Source organism: Malus domestica, chromosome 15, assembly GCF_042453785.1.
Source record: "Malus domestica chromosome 15, GDT2T_hap1".
Lineage (NCBI taxonomy): Eukaryota > Viridiplantae > Streptophyta > Magnoliopsida > Rosales > Rosaceae > Malus > Malus domestica.
In genome coordinates this window covers 54,819,283-54,838,418 of record NC_091675.1, presented here as the reverse complement: position 1 = coordinate 54,838,418, position 19,136 = coordinate 54,819,283, and the positions used below count along the sequence as shown (strand labels likewise).

The window sequence follows — 19,136 nt, the reverse complement described above, 5'->3', positions numbered from 1 at the left end:
CATTCCTTGGACATTTTCTCTCTTCGACACTCTCACTTACTCTCTACAGGGGTTGGTGTTGGTGTGCTCGCTGCTTGTGTTTTTTTACTGCAGAGATTCTATTTGGTTTTCCAATTAATTTTCATTTAGTTGTAAACTTAACTTCTATTAGATTTAGTTCGTAGCTGTTATTTGGATTGCAGCCTCAATTTCCATCATGAATCCCGCTTATCATTTATCTTATTATGTCTGGGAATTGTAAATGATTAATGATAGATTATGATTCTTAGATTTAGGTTACAATTATGAGATAAAGACATGAAAATAATAAAAACAAACATTTGGGCCTTGAATTGGATTGAAAAAAAATAACAAAAGTGGCCCAAAATAAAGTGGCAATTATTATTACCATATCATGCCAACTGAATAATACATATCAAAATTCAGTATACCAAAAATTTGGTATGGTATTGGTAATAGATTTTATCAGACCAAAAGTTTGGTATGGTAATTAGTACAGAGGTTTTGGTACGAAAACCGTACCGAAACCACCCGAACATTCAAGGCTGGAGAAATCCTGATAATGGGATTTTAGTTTGGCGTCTGTCAACCCTTGACGTCAAAAATCTCAGTAAGTACCGAAACGGATTTTAAGGAAAAGCCATGAACCCACGCCCACCACCATTACCACCACTGTCACCATCAATCCCGCAGTCCACGAGTTTTCATGAATAAAATGATGCATCCACCAAAAGGACTTGTAGTAGTGAAACAAAGAGCTTTGACACCCGATTTTGCGCCATTTTGTTTGACAGCCATCTTGAATGAGTGCCCACTTCCTATGGATCACAAGAATTTGGATGCATCACTCGAAAACAAAATGCACCTCGGATTCTACATCATTCTCTCTGCCAAGTAATTCAAATCCACATTCACAACTATTTAGCTTCACTTTTCTCAATTTCATACAACCAAGCATTGTCCAACCAAGTGGAGTCGGTTGTATAAATCTTAGAACACCAGTACGCTCAGTTTCAAATAGTGTGAAATATTCCTCAGCTATAGTGCAATAATGTACAAAGTAAAGCACGTCACACTTTCTTCTCTTAGAAACTCACAATTTTAGTAAAGATCGAATGAATAGAGGATCAAATTTACCCATTAAACGGATTCTACGAGGGTTATATTTCAAAGTTTTTCCATTAGTAACTTCTCTTAGAAAAGGACTGTTCACAATATCCGGGGAAAAGGAAAACCTGGATAGATAGCATACCTGCTACACAAACTTGATAAGTGAAATATACAATCTTGGTGATTCATCTGTAGTAGAAATCAAATTTGACTCGTTTTTAAGTCAGGGTTCGCCGGTTGAAAGACTCCACTGTTAAGTTGGCAGTGAAAGCTGGGATTGAATTCAACTTCCGAATAAATATCTCAACCTGCAAAATGCTATCTCAGAATAGTTCACCAACTAAAGGTCCAGGTAAGAGGTAACCAACAGTTCACAACCAGAAACCACGTTGCAAGATTTAAACTTAAGTCCCTGAAGAAACATCCGACTTGTTTGAGTACCTTATTGTCTCAATGAACAACTCATGGTAATTTCTTTCGACCAAATCGTTTCTGTGAAAATTATTTCTACAAAAGAAAAGCAATTGCAGGTTCACTGGAAAAGTGTTTTTTTTTTTTTTTTTTTTTTTTGTTGAAATTAAACAGGTTTATTTTCTAACCCTCAAAGTTAACTCTCCACGAAACCAAAAACAAAAGTTTAGTTTGCTCCCTCCGAAGCAAAGGGAATGAACGAAAGCAAGAGCAAAAATAAAAGAAAAGGGGCAATATGTGTTAGGTTTTGGCTCGTCAATTAGTGTCCTTTTCTGTGTTGGATTGTTTTAGGGAAAAAAAGGGTGCACCGATTCTTCTCCTAAAAGGGCTAGGAAAGAATCTTAGAGCCTGTTTGGTACTTTACTTGAATCCAACTTTTTAAACTCAAAAATAATTTTCAAGTTTTGGGCCTTAAAAACTTGTTTGGTAGGACTATTTTCAAAAATTGAACTCAAAACTAATTCAAAAATATAGTCTATTATCTAAAAACACAAAAAGTGAGTTTTTAGAGTTTTTAAACTTAAACTCACTCCTTTCTTTTCTCTCCCTCCTCCCCTCACTCCAAATCTATCTCTCTTTTCTTCTTTCTCTCTCCCCCTTCTCTTTTTTTTTTTTTGACCTTTTTCGTCTCTCCTCCAATCTGCTATCTTCATTCTCTTGGTTCTTTCTCTCACTCCTCTTCCTCTATCTCCTCCGATCTTTTCACTTCTTTCTCTTTCCTCCAATCATCTCTTACTTGCTTTCCTCCTCTCTCCTCTTTCTCTCTCAACCCCCTTTTTATGGATCTCTTTGTCCAGTTTAAGTTGTAAGATTTCAAAATTTTAAATCGCATACCAAACAAGTTTTTGAGTCTTAAAGAAAATTGTTTTCAAGAAAAATTCTTTAAGAAATGTTCTGAAAAATTATAAAAAATTTCAAATAGATACCAAACAAGCCCTTAGTTTCCTTATTCAATTTAGATTAGAAATCCTAGAAGTCTATTTGGAATTGGAAAGGAAGTCTAATTTCCTATTCCACTTAGAATAGGAATTATAATATGTAAAGGACAAGTAAACTGCACCCTATGCCTGTAAATAGGGTGCAGCAAGGCTTAAATTTTAGAGAGAAGAACTGTGACAGCTGAGACAAGTGAGATAGAGATTAGTTCTAGGGTTGCAAAAGTTCTGTAATTCTCTATTATTAATCAAAGGAGCGGTGAGAAATCACAACTAGATGTAGGCAAAAGTTCTGTCGAACCAGTATAAGTCTTGTGTGTTTCTAAGTTTTCTATATTTGCTAGTTTAGTCTATTGCCATAGGTTACGTTAAAGAACAAGGTCTAGTGTGCGGTTTTTCAACAATCTGAACCTGGATGCCAAACACAATAAGTACAACTATTGCTAAAAACTATGACAAGCTCTCATTGCCGTTTGTCAGATCATATGAAATATGAAATATGAATCATGAACGTAAACACAACAAAGTTTCCCCAATGGAACTCTCAAATAATCTGGTACAGGTTGGACCACCCACAGATGAAAAAACAATAGTCCTACCAGTAAAGAAGCATGTAAAAAAGTTATAAGAATTAGGAAAACATCATGCTCCATACCTGATGAGATATCTCAGACTGTGAGGTGTAATCATTTGCCTGTTCAATCCAAAGATAATATGATTATATTGCTTCTTGCATTTGTTTTATCACGATCTCAAGTACAATAACAGAGAAAAAAAATTGAGGTGTAAATGACTAAAATAGCTTTAAGATGGCCTAAGAAAATGAATTCATATACTACGATCTCACCAAAATGTTTGTGCTCCCTGATTCATATTCAAATTCAAGCTTCTCATCATCACTTTGCGCATATATAGATTGAAGGGTAAAATGTGTAACAGGGATTCCATTGGGACGCTGGTGTTCATCCATTACAATCTGCAAAATTGTAATAAAAAGATAATCATTACAGTTATACAATGGCCCATGTAGGTCTCTCACCGGCCTAGGAATGACAGTTTAGAAAGAGACAAAAAAGGCCATAAAAATTGTAATAAATATCATGATCTCAACTATTTATCGGCTGAAAATAAATAATAATATAGCAAAAGATATATAGAAACAACTTAGTAATTTAAATTGACATGTTTGATAACTTAAAATTCATATGGTAGATTGCCAGTGTTAGTAAAGCATAGACATAAGAATGAACTTTAAACCAGTAACAGAACCAAAGATGAAGTTTCAACGCTATATAAAGTTCTTAATGTTAATTGGAATGCCATGTAAACTGGAATAGTAGTCATATGAAAATATAAAGTAAAATGACCCATGTAAACTGGAATAGTAGTCATATGAAAATATAAAGTAAAATGAGCAACAAATATGATATATACCTTGTAACCAAATAGCTCACAACACTCCCTCCTGAACACTGAAATTCTGTCAGCAAAAACAGTCTTGTACCTGTTCCATGGGTATGTTCAAATGTTTAACCTAAAAGTTGTATTATAGTTTAGGTAAACTGTGAATATACAATGACAAGGATACCAAAACATATACATTGAAGAACTACTCCCTCTCACAGTAAGCCCACCCAATAATTTAAATCTAATGCAATCTTCTTACATCTGAAACATAAGAAATTCGCAAAAGTGTGGAACCCCAAGAATGGAATATCCTAAGTTTTCTTGAAACCTTAGGCTAAAAAAACGCATTTCAAAATTCGCTCATATTGACAATATCATCAGTCACAGTCACTCACCTTTCTTCACGTTTTTCAAGAGTTGCAATTTGTTCTTTCAACTGCACTATCTTCCCAGATATGTACGAATCCACCAATTTTCCAGCATCACCTGAATAGTTTAAGAGAGGAAGGAATGCAAATAAACTTATTACACAATTGCATGACCAGACTAATTAACATCTGACTTAAATAGTCAAAAGATAACAACAATATATTATCTTCTAATTTCTACGTAAATTATACCTTCATGAGGTAAATTAGAAAACACTTTTAAGGAGCAAATACGGCACTGTCTACATGTGCGCCAACAAAGGTGCCAAATATGGTGACAGTAATAGCAATGATATTGAGGTAGATGAGGACAGGGGTGCAATCAAGGTGGTGCTGGTGGTGGGGTTAATTTGGTAGCTGTGGCAGCAGCTTGAAAGCCATGTTAAAGTCACTCCTAAAATCTAAATCAATTCTTTTGCACTTTAGTAGTATCAGTATGACAATTTAAAACTCCTTTTAACCCCCAACACACCTCGAACCCTCATCCATGCACAGTCAGTGCAAAAACGAGACACCAATATAATGCTCTTAATCATTCATTTCTAAGGCTGGAACCTTAAAAGGAAGTTTTCACGTAAATTTCTCTTTCAAAGAACCATGTGCTTCTTACCTGATTGACTTTTCAATTCTTCAACAGCTTGTAACTTCTCCTTTGTCTTCTGTAACTCAGTTTGTAATGCTTCAATAGTTTGTTTGGCTTCATTATCAACCGTAAGAGTATTCACCATTCTTAAAACTTTAGTATTAGCAGCAGAGAAATTGCCATGACCAATCTGTAGAAGAAAAAATATCAGAAATTACGCAATTGAATTGCAATTTTTTCTGTTTGCCTGTCAGCTTTTAGATTGCTTGGCTGCAACTGCAGTTCCTTTTCTTTTGGGGTCAGCCAGTTAGCACAAGAGAGCCATTACATATCTGACAATAGTTTTTTTGTTTTTTTGGAATAATGATATGGACGAACTGTAGTAATAATGATATTTTCCTAAGGGAAGAGCTTGGTGGCGAAGTCCACAAAAGTTCAAGGCTCAGCCACCATTCAAACCCAGGTAGTGCCTCTTTAAGTGCCAAGAAAAATTAAGATAATAATGTTAATATCAATAATGCTCTGAATAAATTTGGCACCCACCTTGGACTCCAGTAAAGCGATCTCTGAATGAAGTCGATCGCTCTCCCTCTCCAATGACTTTATTCTTCTAGCTTCATTGTTCAACCTCTCATTAAGCAACTTTATTTCTTCACGTTGACGACTATTAACTTCTTTTTGTTCACATACACCGCATTCCAATTCTTTAATATAGCCCTCTTTCTTTGCAAGTGATGATTCAACCTCCTGCATGTGCAAACGAGGAAACCAAACATTGAACTTAAACAGAGATTTCTTGAATTACAAATAGTAAAGAGAAAGAAATTATGTAACCTGAAGAAAAGTATGACTGGCTGCTTCATCATTCTTTGCCGACTTCAGTCCATTCAGGACATTTCTCAACTTATCTCTTTCCTCAGTAACCATAGAGAGCTGCATTTTAATACTTCCTTCAGCATACATTCTTAAAAGATAATTAGTATTGTTTTTATCACTTTCTTTGGGGACTGACTTGTACGAAAAATGGAATGTTAGAGCTTTCGATAATGATTGTTATGCTTGAATGATAATGCTTTTTTTTTTCAACTACTTTTTCTATACTTCTAAAAATTCTTTACCATATAAGTATGCGTCCCAGAACATATTTGTATGATCTTGTAAGAAGTAAAACACCTTGAATTGAAGAAATTGGGGTTCCACCATAAAACCAATTGGCAACATGGGGAGTAGCCCAACTTACTTATAAGCCCATGCAAGGTTCCTCCTCCCATCAATGTGGTATTCATTCTCAACATGAATAACGCCTTCAATTTTGAAAAACATTGATCTATATTCTTTACTGACTTTTCAAGTTGTTATATTCATCAACTTACGTTGCGGTTGCATTCACTTCATAGGACAGTTATACTCCATACCCCCCCCCCCTCCGGCCACCCCTCCCAAAAAAAAAAAAAAACAATAGTTACCGTATTGAATAGATTACCACACTTTTGTTTTTCTTTGAGAGAGCCAAACTTTAACTTATTTTCCAAAACCACTTAGTGTGATAGGATACTAAGGTAATGACCAATAGACTAAAAATTATTCATGCATCAATGAGAATAAGAATGTTAGACAGTAAAGAGCTACATCACCCACACATTAACCTTAATTTAGAGAATACAAAAGCAACAAGTGCAGAGCCAGAATGATGCAGGATGCAAGAAAATTTGGGCATAAGCATATAAATTATGCTTATTATATTTAGTTTAAAAAATATAGGTGTTAATTACAAATCATTTTGAAGAAAGTTGAGGTTCCACCATAAAACCAATTGGTAATATGGGGAGCAGCCCAACCTCTTATAAGCCCTTGCAAAGTTTCTCCTTTCACCAACGTGGGACTCTTTTACCTTCCTCACACACCCGCACACATGTGTGAATTTTCAAGCCAAACATGTGTGGACAACATGAATTGGGTGACGTGGAGCACGTGTCGCCGTTGGGCTTTACACATGGGCCAACCTACTCTGATAACATGAAGAAGGTTGAGGTTCCACCATAAAACCAATTGGCAATATGGGGAGTAGCCCAACCTCATATAAGCCCTTGCAAGGTTTCTCCTTTCACCAATGTGGGACTCTTTAACTTCACATCCTCACACATTTAAGGGCTAGTTATTACAGTTTCATGTCACATTATGACTTATCAGATTGCCTATATAAGGAGACCCTACAATTCTAGGGCTCAATCTTCAGGCATGTTGATTGAAATTATGATTAATTGGTTCAATTTACACCAATTTTTTCTTCATCCTCGATAAACCACTACAATTATAACCCTACATTGAAACCTGACCCTCCCTAGGCACACCCACCAACCCACCCACACAGGCCCAAACCACCCCCAAAATTGAATATTCAATGAAAGCTTCCGAAGCAGAAAATTAGAGAGATTGTACAGCAGTAGAAGGATAAATAATAAGCTCAGCAACAGCCAGAGTGCAAAACTAAATGAATTAAGAAAAAGATGGCATAAAACTACATGGTTACATGCTTACCATCAATTCAATCCGCTTAACCTCTGATTTTGATACATCCCCTTTCTCCTTGGCCAGTGTAGCCTCTATTTCAGCATTTTGTTTATCAATTTTTGCTGCATCTAGAGCTACCTCCAATTGTTTCAAGTGGGCATTTGCCTCACTCACTTTCATCATGCTATCAATTACCTCTCTGCATTAAATGAAAAAATGTTAATCACTGGAAACCGAAAACATCTCAATGCTCAGGCAGAGAAAAGCATGAACAAATCTCAGATAAAATAACAAATAAAAAAATATATATTTTGCATGGTGGGGATGATTACAGCAGAATTTGTTGATAACTACATATAAACTCTACCAACTACAGACTTGAAACCCTCGTTAACAGATCAAGCATGATTAGAAGAAAAGGAATAGAATAATTCTCAGTCCTAAAAAACCCCCCACAACAAATAATATAGAAAGTTGACAGGGCCATTTGATCCTTCTGCGATTGTTTCAAAACAAACACGCATGGTGTCATAAGGTGAAAACCAGACCACTGAAATAAGTCTAGAGATGATATTTCCAATCACTGAAATTAAGCACATGGTACCAGCTCACTGTAGACCATCTATTATGAAGTCTTCCTACTCAAACAATTATCAATAGTATCATATTATGCATACATCACATAGTACCAGAAATCATCTACTTCCTAAGAAATGTCTATAGCAGGTACAGTTATTCTAGGGTCTAAACAAAAGAGACATACCCATGCATACAAAATACAGAGTTTTTAACATTTAGTTTTAAATGTTTAATATTCAGCTCCACTGGAATGCTGGGAAGTTATCCACAAACAAATGTAATTCTAATAACATTGATGTTGTACCAGATGTTCAGTTTTAATCAACTAATAAAAAAGTCACACTATGCAGTGCACTCCTGGCTGCCTTAACAAAAATAAACAGATCACAAAAAATAATGGAAGAAGAATAAGATGCATCAAGGAAAGCCTCATGGTTTAGGCCTCTGATTATGAATTTATTCATTCGTCTAAATGATCTAACAATGCTGGTTCAAAGGACTGAAATGAGCTATTCACATACTTTTGTAATGATGCGAATTTAACTGGTAAATCCTCAGAACATGACACGCCTGGAATGTCTTTAATGATCAACTTCCAAGATTTCAATTCATCCTCCAACTTCTTCATACTAAGCTGTAATTCTTGTAGTTTGGATAACTCTGCTTCTACCCTCTCTCTACGGCTCTTTTCTTCCAACAATTTTTCCTTCAATAACTCAACATTTTCATGAGCTGACTTCAGCTTTCTTGCTTCCCTTACTTCAGCATCCTAGGAATTTAGAGATAAAATGTTATTGAAATACACAAGAAATGCAGAGTAGTCAAAGGAGGGACATATCTAGTCAAGAGAAAGATATTAGTCTAGAAAAGATGAAATCAGTCATACACAACTCTCTTTCAAACAGGAGCTTCTCAAAATCTGTTCAAACTTGAAACCGAAGCTCCTAATAACACAAAAGAAAATATTCTTCCCCAAAGTATTTTAAAAAAAAAATTCTTTTTGTTCAGAATTCTACAATTTCTTTTATACCAAATGATAACTTTTACCCTTCGTCATCTTCTATAATAATACAAAATCTATGCTGAAATATAAAAGGTTGATGAGGCAAAACTCAAACTACCACAACTACGCATAACAATATACTCCTTACCCCTTGGCCAAATGACCCAAATCACATTACCAAACTAACAATGCATTGACTTAGTATGCACCATCAAACATATACAGACAGATTGGCTACTTAATCATTAATGTTCAGAATTTTATGAACCACCAAACCAAAACTTAATCTTTCGAGGGCTGAAGATTTTTTTGTAAAAAAATAAAATAAAAGAACTAATTAAGAATGATCATCTATCAACTTCATAGAGAACCTGAAGACTCAATAGGAAGAAACAATTTTATTCATTAGAAAGAAAAGATCGACAACAAAACTTACAAAGTTTCTAAGCTCTTCTTGCAGATGTTTAACTAAAATATTATTCTCCGTGGATTCAACTTCTTGAAATGTAAGATTTGATAATTTCTTCTCTACTTCGCTCTTCTGTTGCACGCACTGAAAAATAAAGTGAATCAAAAGAAAATCTGATCAACTTGTGGCAGTATAAGACAAATCGTAATATTATACAAAAATACATTTGATATCAAGGCCAAGCAGACCCAACATACAAATAAATTATAAAAGAAAAGGTAACACTGCATTTGGTATTGTAAACGGACAGGTGATGATGCATATATGAGAAAGATTTTCCATAGAACATATCAACTGGTATCTAAGAGAAATAGAAATAAGAGGTCTACCTCACTAAGTTGCTTCTTAATATCATCCAGCTGCTTTTTCAATAGCTCTGTTTCTTTCTCAGCATTATGAGCTCTGCATTCCATTCGTTCACGCTAAACAAGAATGGAGAAGGTTGAATGACTACTGATGGTCATAAATTCATACAGACTATAAAACTAAATTAATCAAAAATCACCACTCACATCTGCAGTTATTCTAGAAACAGTGAGCTTGGATTCTCCTTTCAGCTGGGCAAGATTGTTATTGAGACTCTTTTTTTCCTTCTCTATGCTGTCAGAAAGATGTCTCAGTTTCCCCTCTATAACACTTGCTTTCTCCTCAGCCAAACCTGTTGAAGTCTCAGCTCTCATGCGAAGGTTCATTTCGTTTTGAAGCTTCACCTGAAATTTGAAATGTGATATGATGAGTGGGACAGAAAAACTGTTTGGAATTCCAAAAGGGGAACAAAATAAAACTAGGAGGAAAACAGAAAGAACAAATGAATCATTCTTTTGGGAATACCAAATGGTGGAGGAAGTACCCATCATTCATAAAGGTTCAAGCATATACCTCAAGTTTGCTGTTTGATTGTAATTGTTTAGTCAATCTTTCATCAGAATCGTGCACCTCCTTCAAAAGCTGCTCCTGCAGATCCTGTTCACGTGCCTTTGCAGCGGCAAGTTCTTGTTCAGCATACAAAAATTGATCCAGATATTTATTCTTCTCAGATTCTGCAGCACATGTAACTAATTAGGGACAAGACAACAAACATAAAATGTCTAATCTAAAGAGTTTCTACATGGGTAGCTTTCCAGAAACCAAAAGAATTTTGATTTAAATGAAAAGAACTTATCTTACCGGTTTTATGAAATAAATTCACATGCAAACATGGTAAAGTAGTTCCAAACAAGAAAGAAACTATCTTGCTGTTGCATGGTTTATTATTTTCAGATTTTGCAATTTGTGATTTTTAACATAAATGGCCCACAACACAAAACGAAGACAAATCTCATATGGTATTAGGTTCAAGTTACTTGGAGCCTACGAATAAATCAGAAATTGAATTTCAGTCTAAGATTCATATAGCCGATCCCACTCAGTGACTTGGATTTTCCAAGTCTCCAACCGAGAAGTTTTCCTCACTCGGAAAATTAAGGGAACACTACCCCAACCTACATGCTCCACTCAGAAAGCTTCAACATACAAGCTTCAACAAAAGAAAATTCAAAGAACTTAGCGAAGAAGGCTTTGGTGTTTTTAACACAGTACGTTGAAATGAAGGAAAGCTTATTTATTGATATCCCCGATAAGCTACAAATATGTACATATACATGAGTCAAAATAAACACACAAGAGGGAGCCTTCACAAAGGTTGCTTAGGAGAAGTCTCAGCAGTCGGTAGAGCCCCAGAAAGAGAAGGCACCGGAGGGGGATCATTTGGAGCCTCAGTACTGGACAGAACCCTAGAAGGAGGAGGCATCAGAGGTTGATCATTTGGAGCTTCATTACGCGGTACAGCCCCAGAAGACGAAGGCAATAAATGCCTTTGGAACAAACCCACAAATCTCTGATGATCAAGTAAAACCTGACCATCAGTTTCCTTCATCTGGTCAAGCTTCCTCTTCATGTTTGTAGCATAGTCATGTGCGAGCCGGTGCAACTGTTTATTCTCATGCTTGAGCCCTCTAATCTCCTGTTTGAGACTCATCACTTCAACCGCCAATGATTCAACTTGGCGGGTTCGAGCAAATAGGCGTTGGGCCATATTAGACACAGAACCTACACACTGAACACTGAGAGCCAGCGAATCCTTAACAGCTAACTCATCAGACCGTTTGGAAAGTAGTCTGTTATCTTTGGGAGTGAGAAGGTTCCTGGCCACCACCGCAGCGGTCATATCATTCTTCATCACGGAATCCCCAACGGTAAGAGGACCAGTAGGGGAGACGAAGGATGGGCGCCATATGTTGTCTGGAGAAGGCGGGGCTGCCTCTTCAACAAGGTTCAAGTCAAAACGACGGTCGGAGGGGCCAGACATTTTCAAAGGTGTTGAAGAGAGAAGAGGTCGGACAAATCAAGATCTTAGAAGTGCAAGAATGAAGCTTCTACTAGTGGAGATTCAAGTGTGCTTTGGAACTTAATGTCAGCCCCTATAAAAATCTGCACTCGACGGAGCTTCAGAAATCGAAGAGGCGCCTGCTCAGAAATCGAAGAGGCGTTTGCTTTCTCAAAAGCTGGGCTGCTTAGAGATCACGAGGGTTGATCTCAGAAATCGAAGAGGCGTTTGCTTTCTCAAAAGTTGGGCTGCTCAAAGACCACGAAGGCCGATCTCAGAAATCGAAGAGGCGCTCGCTTTCTCAAAAGCTGGGCTACCCAGAGACCACGAGGGCCGATCTCAGAAATCGAAGAGGCACCTACTTTTCCAGCCTTGTCAGCACCTGTCACACGCACACTCAGCTTTGCGGAAATTATGGGCATTCTGTCGAAGACTTCTGGGGAAGTAGAAAACACATGAATCTTACTGTTCAATCACCCACTTCCCACACGCAACAATAGCTCATGGGTACCACAGATAACTTTGCCAAAGTTCTCTGCCAAAGTTGAGCACGTGAAGCTTGCAGCTCCCACTACATCGCTCTGACCAAGAAGGGTAAAAGAATAGCAAAGAAACAGCACTAACAAAGTTTAGACCCATAAATTTTGAAGGTCTAGCTACCATATTATTACCCACAAGGGTAAAGGAACAGTACCACTGCTGGATAATTGGAAAGTCCCTGTGTGTCAACCTCTGTGCTTCGTGGCAAGGTAGACTAGCAAACATGCCCAACCTTTACTCACATTCGAGAAAACACTCCCAATAAGATTGCTTGCTCCAAAATCGAAGAGGCACCGTCCTCCGAATCTCGAGAGCCAGACTCCCAACATGACTATTTTCTTAAAAATCGAAGAGAGGGTAAAGGAACAGTACCATTGCTGGATAATTGGAAAGTCCCTGTGTGTCAACCTCTGTGCTTCATGGCAAGGTAGACTAGCAAACATGCCCAACCTTTACTCACATTCGAGAAAACACTCCCAACAAGATTGCTTGCTCCAAAATCGAAGAGGCACCGCCCTCCGAATCTCGAGAGCCAGACTCCCAACATGATTACTTTCTCAAAAATCGAAGAGACTACTCCCCGAATCTTCGAGAGCCAGACCCCCAGCATGATTGCTTTCTCAAAAATCGATGAGGCATCGTTCTCCGAATCAATCGAAGAGGCGCTCGCTTTCTCAAAAGCTGGGCTGCTCAGAGACCACGAGGGCCGATCTCAGAAATCGAAGAGGCACCTACTTTTCTAGCCTTGTCAGCACCTGTCACACGCACACTCAGCTTTGCAGAAATTATGGGCATTCTGTCGAAGACTTCTGGTGAAGTAGAAAGCACATGAATCTTACTGTTCAATCACCCACTTCCCACACGCAACAATAGCTCATGGGTACCACAGATAACTTTGCCAAAGTTCTCTGCCAAAGTTGAGCACGTGAAGCTTGCAGCTCCCACTACATCGCTCTGACCAAGAAAGGTAAAAGAATAGCAAAGAAACAGCACTAACAAAGTTTAGACACATAAATTTTGAAGGTCTAGCTACCATATTATTACCCACAAGGGTAAAGGAACAGTACCACTGCTGGATAATTGGAAAGTCCCTGTGTGTCAACCTCTGTGCTTCGTGGCAAGATAGACTAGCAAACATGCCCAACCTTTACTCACATTCGAGAAAACACTTCCAACAAGATTGCTTGCTCCAAAATCGAAGAGGCACCGTCCTCCGAATCTCGAGAGCCAGACTCCCAACATGACTACTTTCTCAAAATCGAAGAGAGGGTAAAGGAACAGTACCATTGCTGGATAATTGGAAAGTCCCTGTGTGTCAACCTTTGTGCTTCGTGGCAAGGTAGACTAGCAAACATGCCCAACCTTTACTCACATTCGAGACAACACTCTCAACAAGATTGCTTGCTCCAAAATCGAAGAGGCACCGCCCTCCGAATCTCGAGAGCCAGACTCCCAACCTGATTACTTCCTCAAAAATCGAAAAGACACTGCTCTCCGAATCTCGAGAGCCAGACCCCCAGCATGATTGCTTTCTCAAAAATCGAAGAGGCATCGTTCTCCGAATCTCGAGAGCCAGATACCACAGACCACTTTTTTCAAAGTGCTCTGACAGAGTTAAAACATGTGAAACTGGCAGCTCCCACTACCGTGCTATGACCAAGCAGGGTAAAGGAATAGCATTACTATTTGTTGTTAGGGAGACTCCTATATATGTCGACCTCCATCCCCAACGGACAGGCAGACCTGCAAAAATGCTCAACCCTTCATCATATCTGAGAGGGCACTCCCAACGAAGCCTTTCGAAATATTCAGCTTTCTTTCCCCCCGATAATACCTCTGCAAACAAGCTATACTAGAGCAAGAATATCTCATATCATCAGGGTTAAAAGCAAGAGTATCCCATATCATGCTTTTTCCCTGTCTTTTCCTTTGGCCTTGTTTTTACCTGCAAGACAAGGAGAAAGAGAGCAATCAGTCAGCACTTGGAATCAAGCTTCCAGCCAGGAACTGACTGCCTGGAACCCCTTACCTGATTACTTACCTGGCATTGCTCTCGAGTACTCATCTTCAACATCTTATGTTTCCAGGGAAGATTCCGCATCTGCTTGAGGAACAGATAGGGCAAGTGCGAAGGATACAAGGAAGCATGTGGAGACAAGCGTAACAGCACACGTGCCGATACATCCATTACTCTGTCAAAAGCAAAAGTATCCCATATCAGCAGGGTGGAACGTACTCTAGATTTGATGGACTTGTTTTGACCCTCAAATTCTTCAGTCGGCCTTATACTCTGGAGGAAACCAGAAAACCCTTCAGCTCAGTTCAAGAATAAGCCTGTGGAAAGTTACTTCTTCAAAAGCAAAAGTATCTCATATCATCTCTTCTCATTTTTCTTCTCTTTATCCTTCATGCTGCTGCAAGATGGGGAGAAGGTGAACAATCAGTCGGAGCTCTGATTGCTTACCTTGTCTGTCACCTCTTTCAGCAGACCCCCTAGCTCGGCGACTTGGGGGACTCCTACTACATGGTTTGTATCGCGCTTGACCAAGCCTGAAAGTACAAGTAAGCTTCAAGTGAAATTGATACATTACCTTGTGCATCTCCACCAGTTAAAGATACCACCCCTGGATGGAGGAAGAGTACTTCCAGAGAAGATGTCACATCTACCTATGAGACAGATAAGGCAAGTCAAGACGACACCACACTCCGATACTTAGAAGTTTCGTGATTACGAGATCATTCTCCCATAATATTTCCTAATGTCATTTGTACTAAATCATTCACTTGTACTCACTAAAGGAGAGCTTGAACCTATGTACTTGTGTAAACCCTTCACAATTAATGAGAACTCTTCTATTCCGTGGACGTAGCCAATCTGGGTGAACCACGTACATCTTGTGTTTGCTTTCCTATCTCTATCCATTTATATACTTATCCACACTAATGACCGGAGCAATCTAGCGAAGATCACAAAAAGCGACCGTTTTCGCTACCTAGGATCTATCTTGCAAGAGAACGGAGAATTAGATGGAGATCTCAACCATAGAATACGAGCTGGATGGATGAAGTGTAAGAGTGCATCCGGTGTGTTGTGTGACCGTCGTAGGCCACTGAAGCTCAAGGGAAAATTTTATAGGACGGCAATAAGGCCAGCGATGTTGTATGGCACATAATGTTGGGCGGTGAAGCATCAACACGTACACAAAATGGGTGTAGCGGAGATGAGGATGCTTCGTGGGATGTGTGGGCACACGAGAAAGGATAAGATTGGGAATGAGGATATCCGAGGTAAAGTAGGAGTAGCCGAAATTGTAGGAAAGATGAGAGAAAATCGGCTCCGGTGATTTGGACATGTGCAAAGAAGGCCGACTGACGCTCCGGTTCGAAGATGTGACTACGGGACAGAGGTTCAGGGCCGAAGGGGTAGAGGAAGACCTAGGAAAACTTTGGAAGAGACTCTAAGAAAAGACTTAGAGTACTTGGATCTAACGGAGGACATGACACAAAACCGAGCGCAATGGCGTTCTAGGATTCATATAGCCGACCCCACTTAGTGGGAAAAGGCTTTGTTGTTGTTGTTGTTGTTGGAGATATGGAACTAACAAAGTCCAGCCCATAATTCTATGGTGTTCTAGTAATGTCGAAGTGTCCAGGACTTTTCTCAACTCTTAAGTTAGTCATCCAGAATTGCCTACTAGTTCCGATAGTCTATTTTATCTCCAGTATGAGAAGAAAAGGTTTAAAAGATTGTATATGCATCCTCCTCTAAAAAAATAAGGCTGAAACAAAGGAATTGAAAATTTTCTGTTGGTTTACCACCACAAGCTCAGCCATTAGGATGTGGGTCGGTTGTTGTTTTTATATTTCAACAATCCTCATGCGTGCATCTCTGCCCACCACTAGATAGCCCAACAGACAGTTCAACAATCAGAATGTTGCAGTTGCAGTGATTTCTATTTCAAATAAAAGACCTCCCACAATGATCCAAGGATAAGAATGAAACAAATACCAAGAGATTTAGCTGTGCTTTCTTCGCACTTTTCAGTTCTAACCCTTTAGCCTTTTCATACTCAATTGAAATCTTAAACAAATCCCAAGCATTTTCCACAAACTCTATCCCCATGATAGCCTAAAATCCTTAAGTATTCCTAGAAGCAGTTTCCTTTCTTTATATTTCGTTCTTATTCCACAACTAAGGTGTTCTTTCTTGATCCAAATGAAACATCCAAGGTCTTCTTCAACCCTTGAACTTCATTCTCTGAAGCTTCTTTTAAACCCCAAGTTCGCTTAAGCTGCACTTTCTCATTCTTTGCAGTTCTAATCCTTTTCCTTACCAAATTAAAATCCTACAAATCCACAAGTATTTCCTACAAATTTTAGTACTCATTTAGCCTCCTGCACGCACCATTTCAAATCACATAGTATTTTTGCTGCTACAACCAGTTTTCTTTTTTTTTTTTTTTACCATCCTTATTTGTCTTTCATTCTTCTTTTGAAGATTAAGTTGTTCTACACACTCTGAACTTCTTTCTTTACAACCATAACCCACTACACCATATGTTTATTTTGCTAAACAAAACCCACAACATAAGCAAATTTAAGCTAAGATGGTCTGTCCTGCATGAAGACATATGCTCTGCTCAAAATAAGAAAATTTAAAATTCATTAGCTTTGTCACTTGTTGATACGAAAATCTTTACATAGTCATATACGACCATATTACATCCTCAGTTAATCCCATCAAGTAAATAAATGTTTTTTCGAATATTTGTGCAACAATAACAGTGAGTTTGGAACGAAAACTTTCCAATTACCATTCAGCCTGCAAGAAGACAGAGAAAAATATGGATTTTGTAACGAAGAGACGTACAGCATTGAACTGAAAGAACCATAAGTACAAAAACATTGGGAAGCTGAGGAGAAAAAAGAGATGTTAAGCAATGTAGTGGAACATCTTGTCAAAAGAACCCACCAACTTTGCAGAATTTTTCATTTAAAGCCGCCAATTTAGATTGATAATCAGAAGCTTGCTTCTCTGCATTGCTCAAGGCATCTATAAAATCTGATTTAACCTGCGCCAAAGGAAAGGAAAGGGTTCCACTTAGCCAAAAAATATACAACAAGGTCTACAAGCAAGAGAAAAGAAACACAGATGATTGTGCTGAATCCACATTAGAAAACAACATCCGGTCTGTAGAACTTGTATTAAAAGTCGGGACAAAGTCAAAGATTTGGATGATAAGGAAAAATCCAAAGAGGGAAAACAATCTGCAGCGTGAATACGACAATTACAGGCCAACATTTACCTTACATAAAATATGTAGTGATGAACTAGAAGAAAGAAATTCTAAAATGGTTGAATCAAAATTACGATTTGCGGCATATACGAGACTTAGCCGCCAGAATGAAATCCAGGTATGAAAAATTGAATGAATCAATTACATTAGATATCATATATTGTCAGCAACAATAATTAACTGATTCAAATGTATCTAGCTAGTATGGATTGAACAGCCACTTCAATTGGGAAAGAGAAGATGCAAAATCGAGAAGCCACTTGGATGATCAATGGATTATTCCATCTTCCATCTAGAAAATGATAAATATATACATATAGAGAGGCAGAGAGAAGAGAGGGAAGCAATATTACCATTTGGCGGCATTGATAGGTGCAGAGCAAGTGGTCGGAGGAGGAACCGGGAGGTGGAAGGGAAGGAGGAGGGTCGTCCTCGAAGATGACGAGAGGGCCTGGGCCTGTGGCAGGGGCAGGCGGTGGGGTCTCGGTCTCCGGCGGCGCCGCCCGTAGCTTCTTCGTTGGGGGAGTTCTCACAATCATCTTCAAACGATCCTTAAACCTAAACCTCTCTCTCTTTAACAGCGCAGCATAGCACAGCACAGAAGAAGAAGAAGAAGAAGAAGAAGAAGAAGAAGAAGAGGAGAGAGAAGCGGTGGCCTAATTTAAACGCAAGGGGAGGGCGCCATTTCTTTTCTTTTGTGACGATGAGTGAGTGGTGGCTTTTCGTTGCACCGTCTTTTTGAAACCCAAATAAATACCCCTCTGCAGCTGCAACTGCAAATCTTCCTTGAAACAATCGCTCTCTAACGGGGCAAAGTTGGTTCGAACCCGGGCGACGCCATCATTATGCAAATTTTATTTCTGTCTAGTTCCCCTTTTTGTCCTTGGGCTTTCACGCTACTCATTTTTTGCTTTTGTACAATCAAATAGGAGTGGACTGTGTAACACCAAAGATCAAACTGTCCTTACTACGGATTCTTTTTCTGGGGATCCCGAGAATCCGATCATGATTGTTTATCATACATCGTGCGGTCAGAAATCATTTGAAATTTAAAATTTAAAATTAAATATAAATAGTACCTAACGAAAACTGACCGCACGATGTACGATGAACGACCATGATCACAGGATCCCTCAGATCCCCAAGCAAGGATCCTTAACCCCTACTTCCTACCAAAATCCTTCCAAACGAGAAATATATAGGGCACATCTTTAGAGTGTATATATTGTGGCCGCCCATCCCCATTCTTCTAAACACAAAAATATGAATAAAATGATGCAATCTTATTCTACAAAAGATTAAACATCATGGAAATGAAGAAAGTTGAGCTTCTATCGTAAAATCAATTAAAGTCATGGAGTAGTTCAATTATTTATAAGCACATGCAAGATCCCTTCTTTTTCCGACGTGGGGTCGATACTCTCATTATATTGGTGAC

General features: G+C 38.5%; 1 protein-coding gene across 4 annotated transcripts; it reads right to left on the bottom strand.

Annotated features, from left to right (window-relative positions):
* Window positions 1–357: 357 nt before the first annotated feature.
* LOC103402510 (mitotic spindle checkpoint protein MAD1-like) lies at window positions 358–18,510 on the bottom strand. 4 transcript variants are annotated; one of them, XR_003769449.2, is made up of 17 exons: window positions 18,052–18,510; window positions 17,374–17,473; window positions 10,376–10,536; window positions 10,009–10,206; window positions 9,826–9,918; window positions 9,464–9,580; window positions 8,546–8,793; window positions 7,473–7,644; window positions 5,769–5,867; window positions 5,478–5,681; window positions 4,962–5,124; window positions 4,319–4,409; window positions 3,951–4,020; window positions 3,364–3,492; window positions 3,172–3,210; window positions 1,253–1,418; window positions 358–818 (listed from the first exon to the last, which is right to left on the bottom strand). XR_003769449.2 is itself a non-coding variant. In XM_029094848.2 (16 exons), the coding sequence occupies exons 1-16, from the start codon at window positions 18,235–18,237 to the stop codon at window positions 1,329–1,331; spliced, it is 2,160 nt and encodes a 719-aa protein (XP_028950681.1). In that variant the 5' UTR covers window positions 18,238–18,497; the 3' UTR covers window positions 1,161–1,328. The 4 variants fall into 4 exon arrangements, 1 of the variants encoding a protein (XP_028950681.1); XR_003769448.2 differs by having other exon boundaries at window positions 358–887; window positions 18,052–18,497; XM_029094848.2 differs by lacking the exon at window positions 358–818 and having other exon boundaries at window positions 1,161–1,418; window positions 18,052–18,497.
* Between the last annotated feature and the right edge of the window lie 626 nt (window positions 18,511–19,136).

Excerpts from the sequence above, each read along its gene's own strand:
- LOC103402510 (XM_029094848.2), bottom strand. The coding sequence starts at position 18,237 with ATGATTGTGAGAACTCCCCCAACGAAGAAGCTACGGGCGGCGCCGCCG. Across the intron at positions 4,410-4,961 it reads AGAATTGAAAAGTCAATCAG|GTGATGCTGGAAAATTGGTG; the intron begins GTAAGAAGCACA and ends TAAACTATTCAG. Across the intron at positions 1,419-3,171 it reads AGTCTGAGATATCTCATCAG|GTTGAGATATTTATTCGGAA; the intron begins GTATGGAGCATG and ends AGCATTTTGCAG.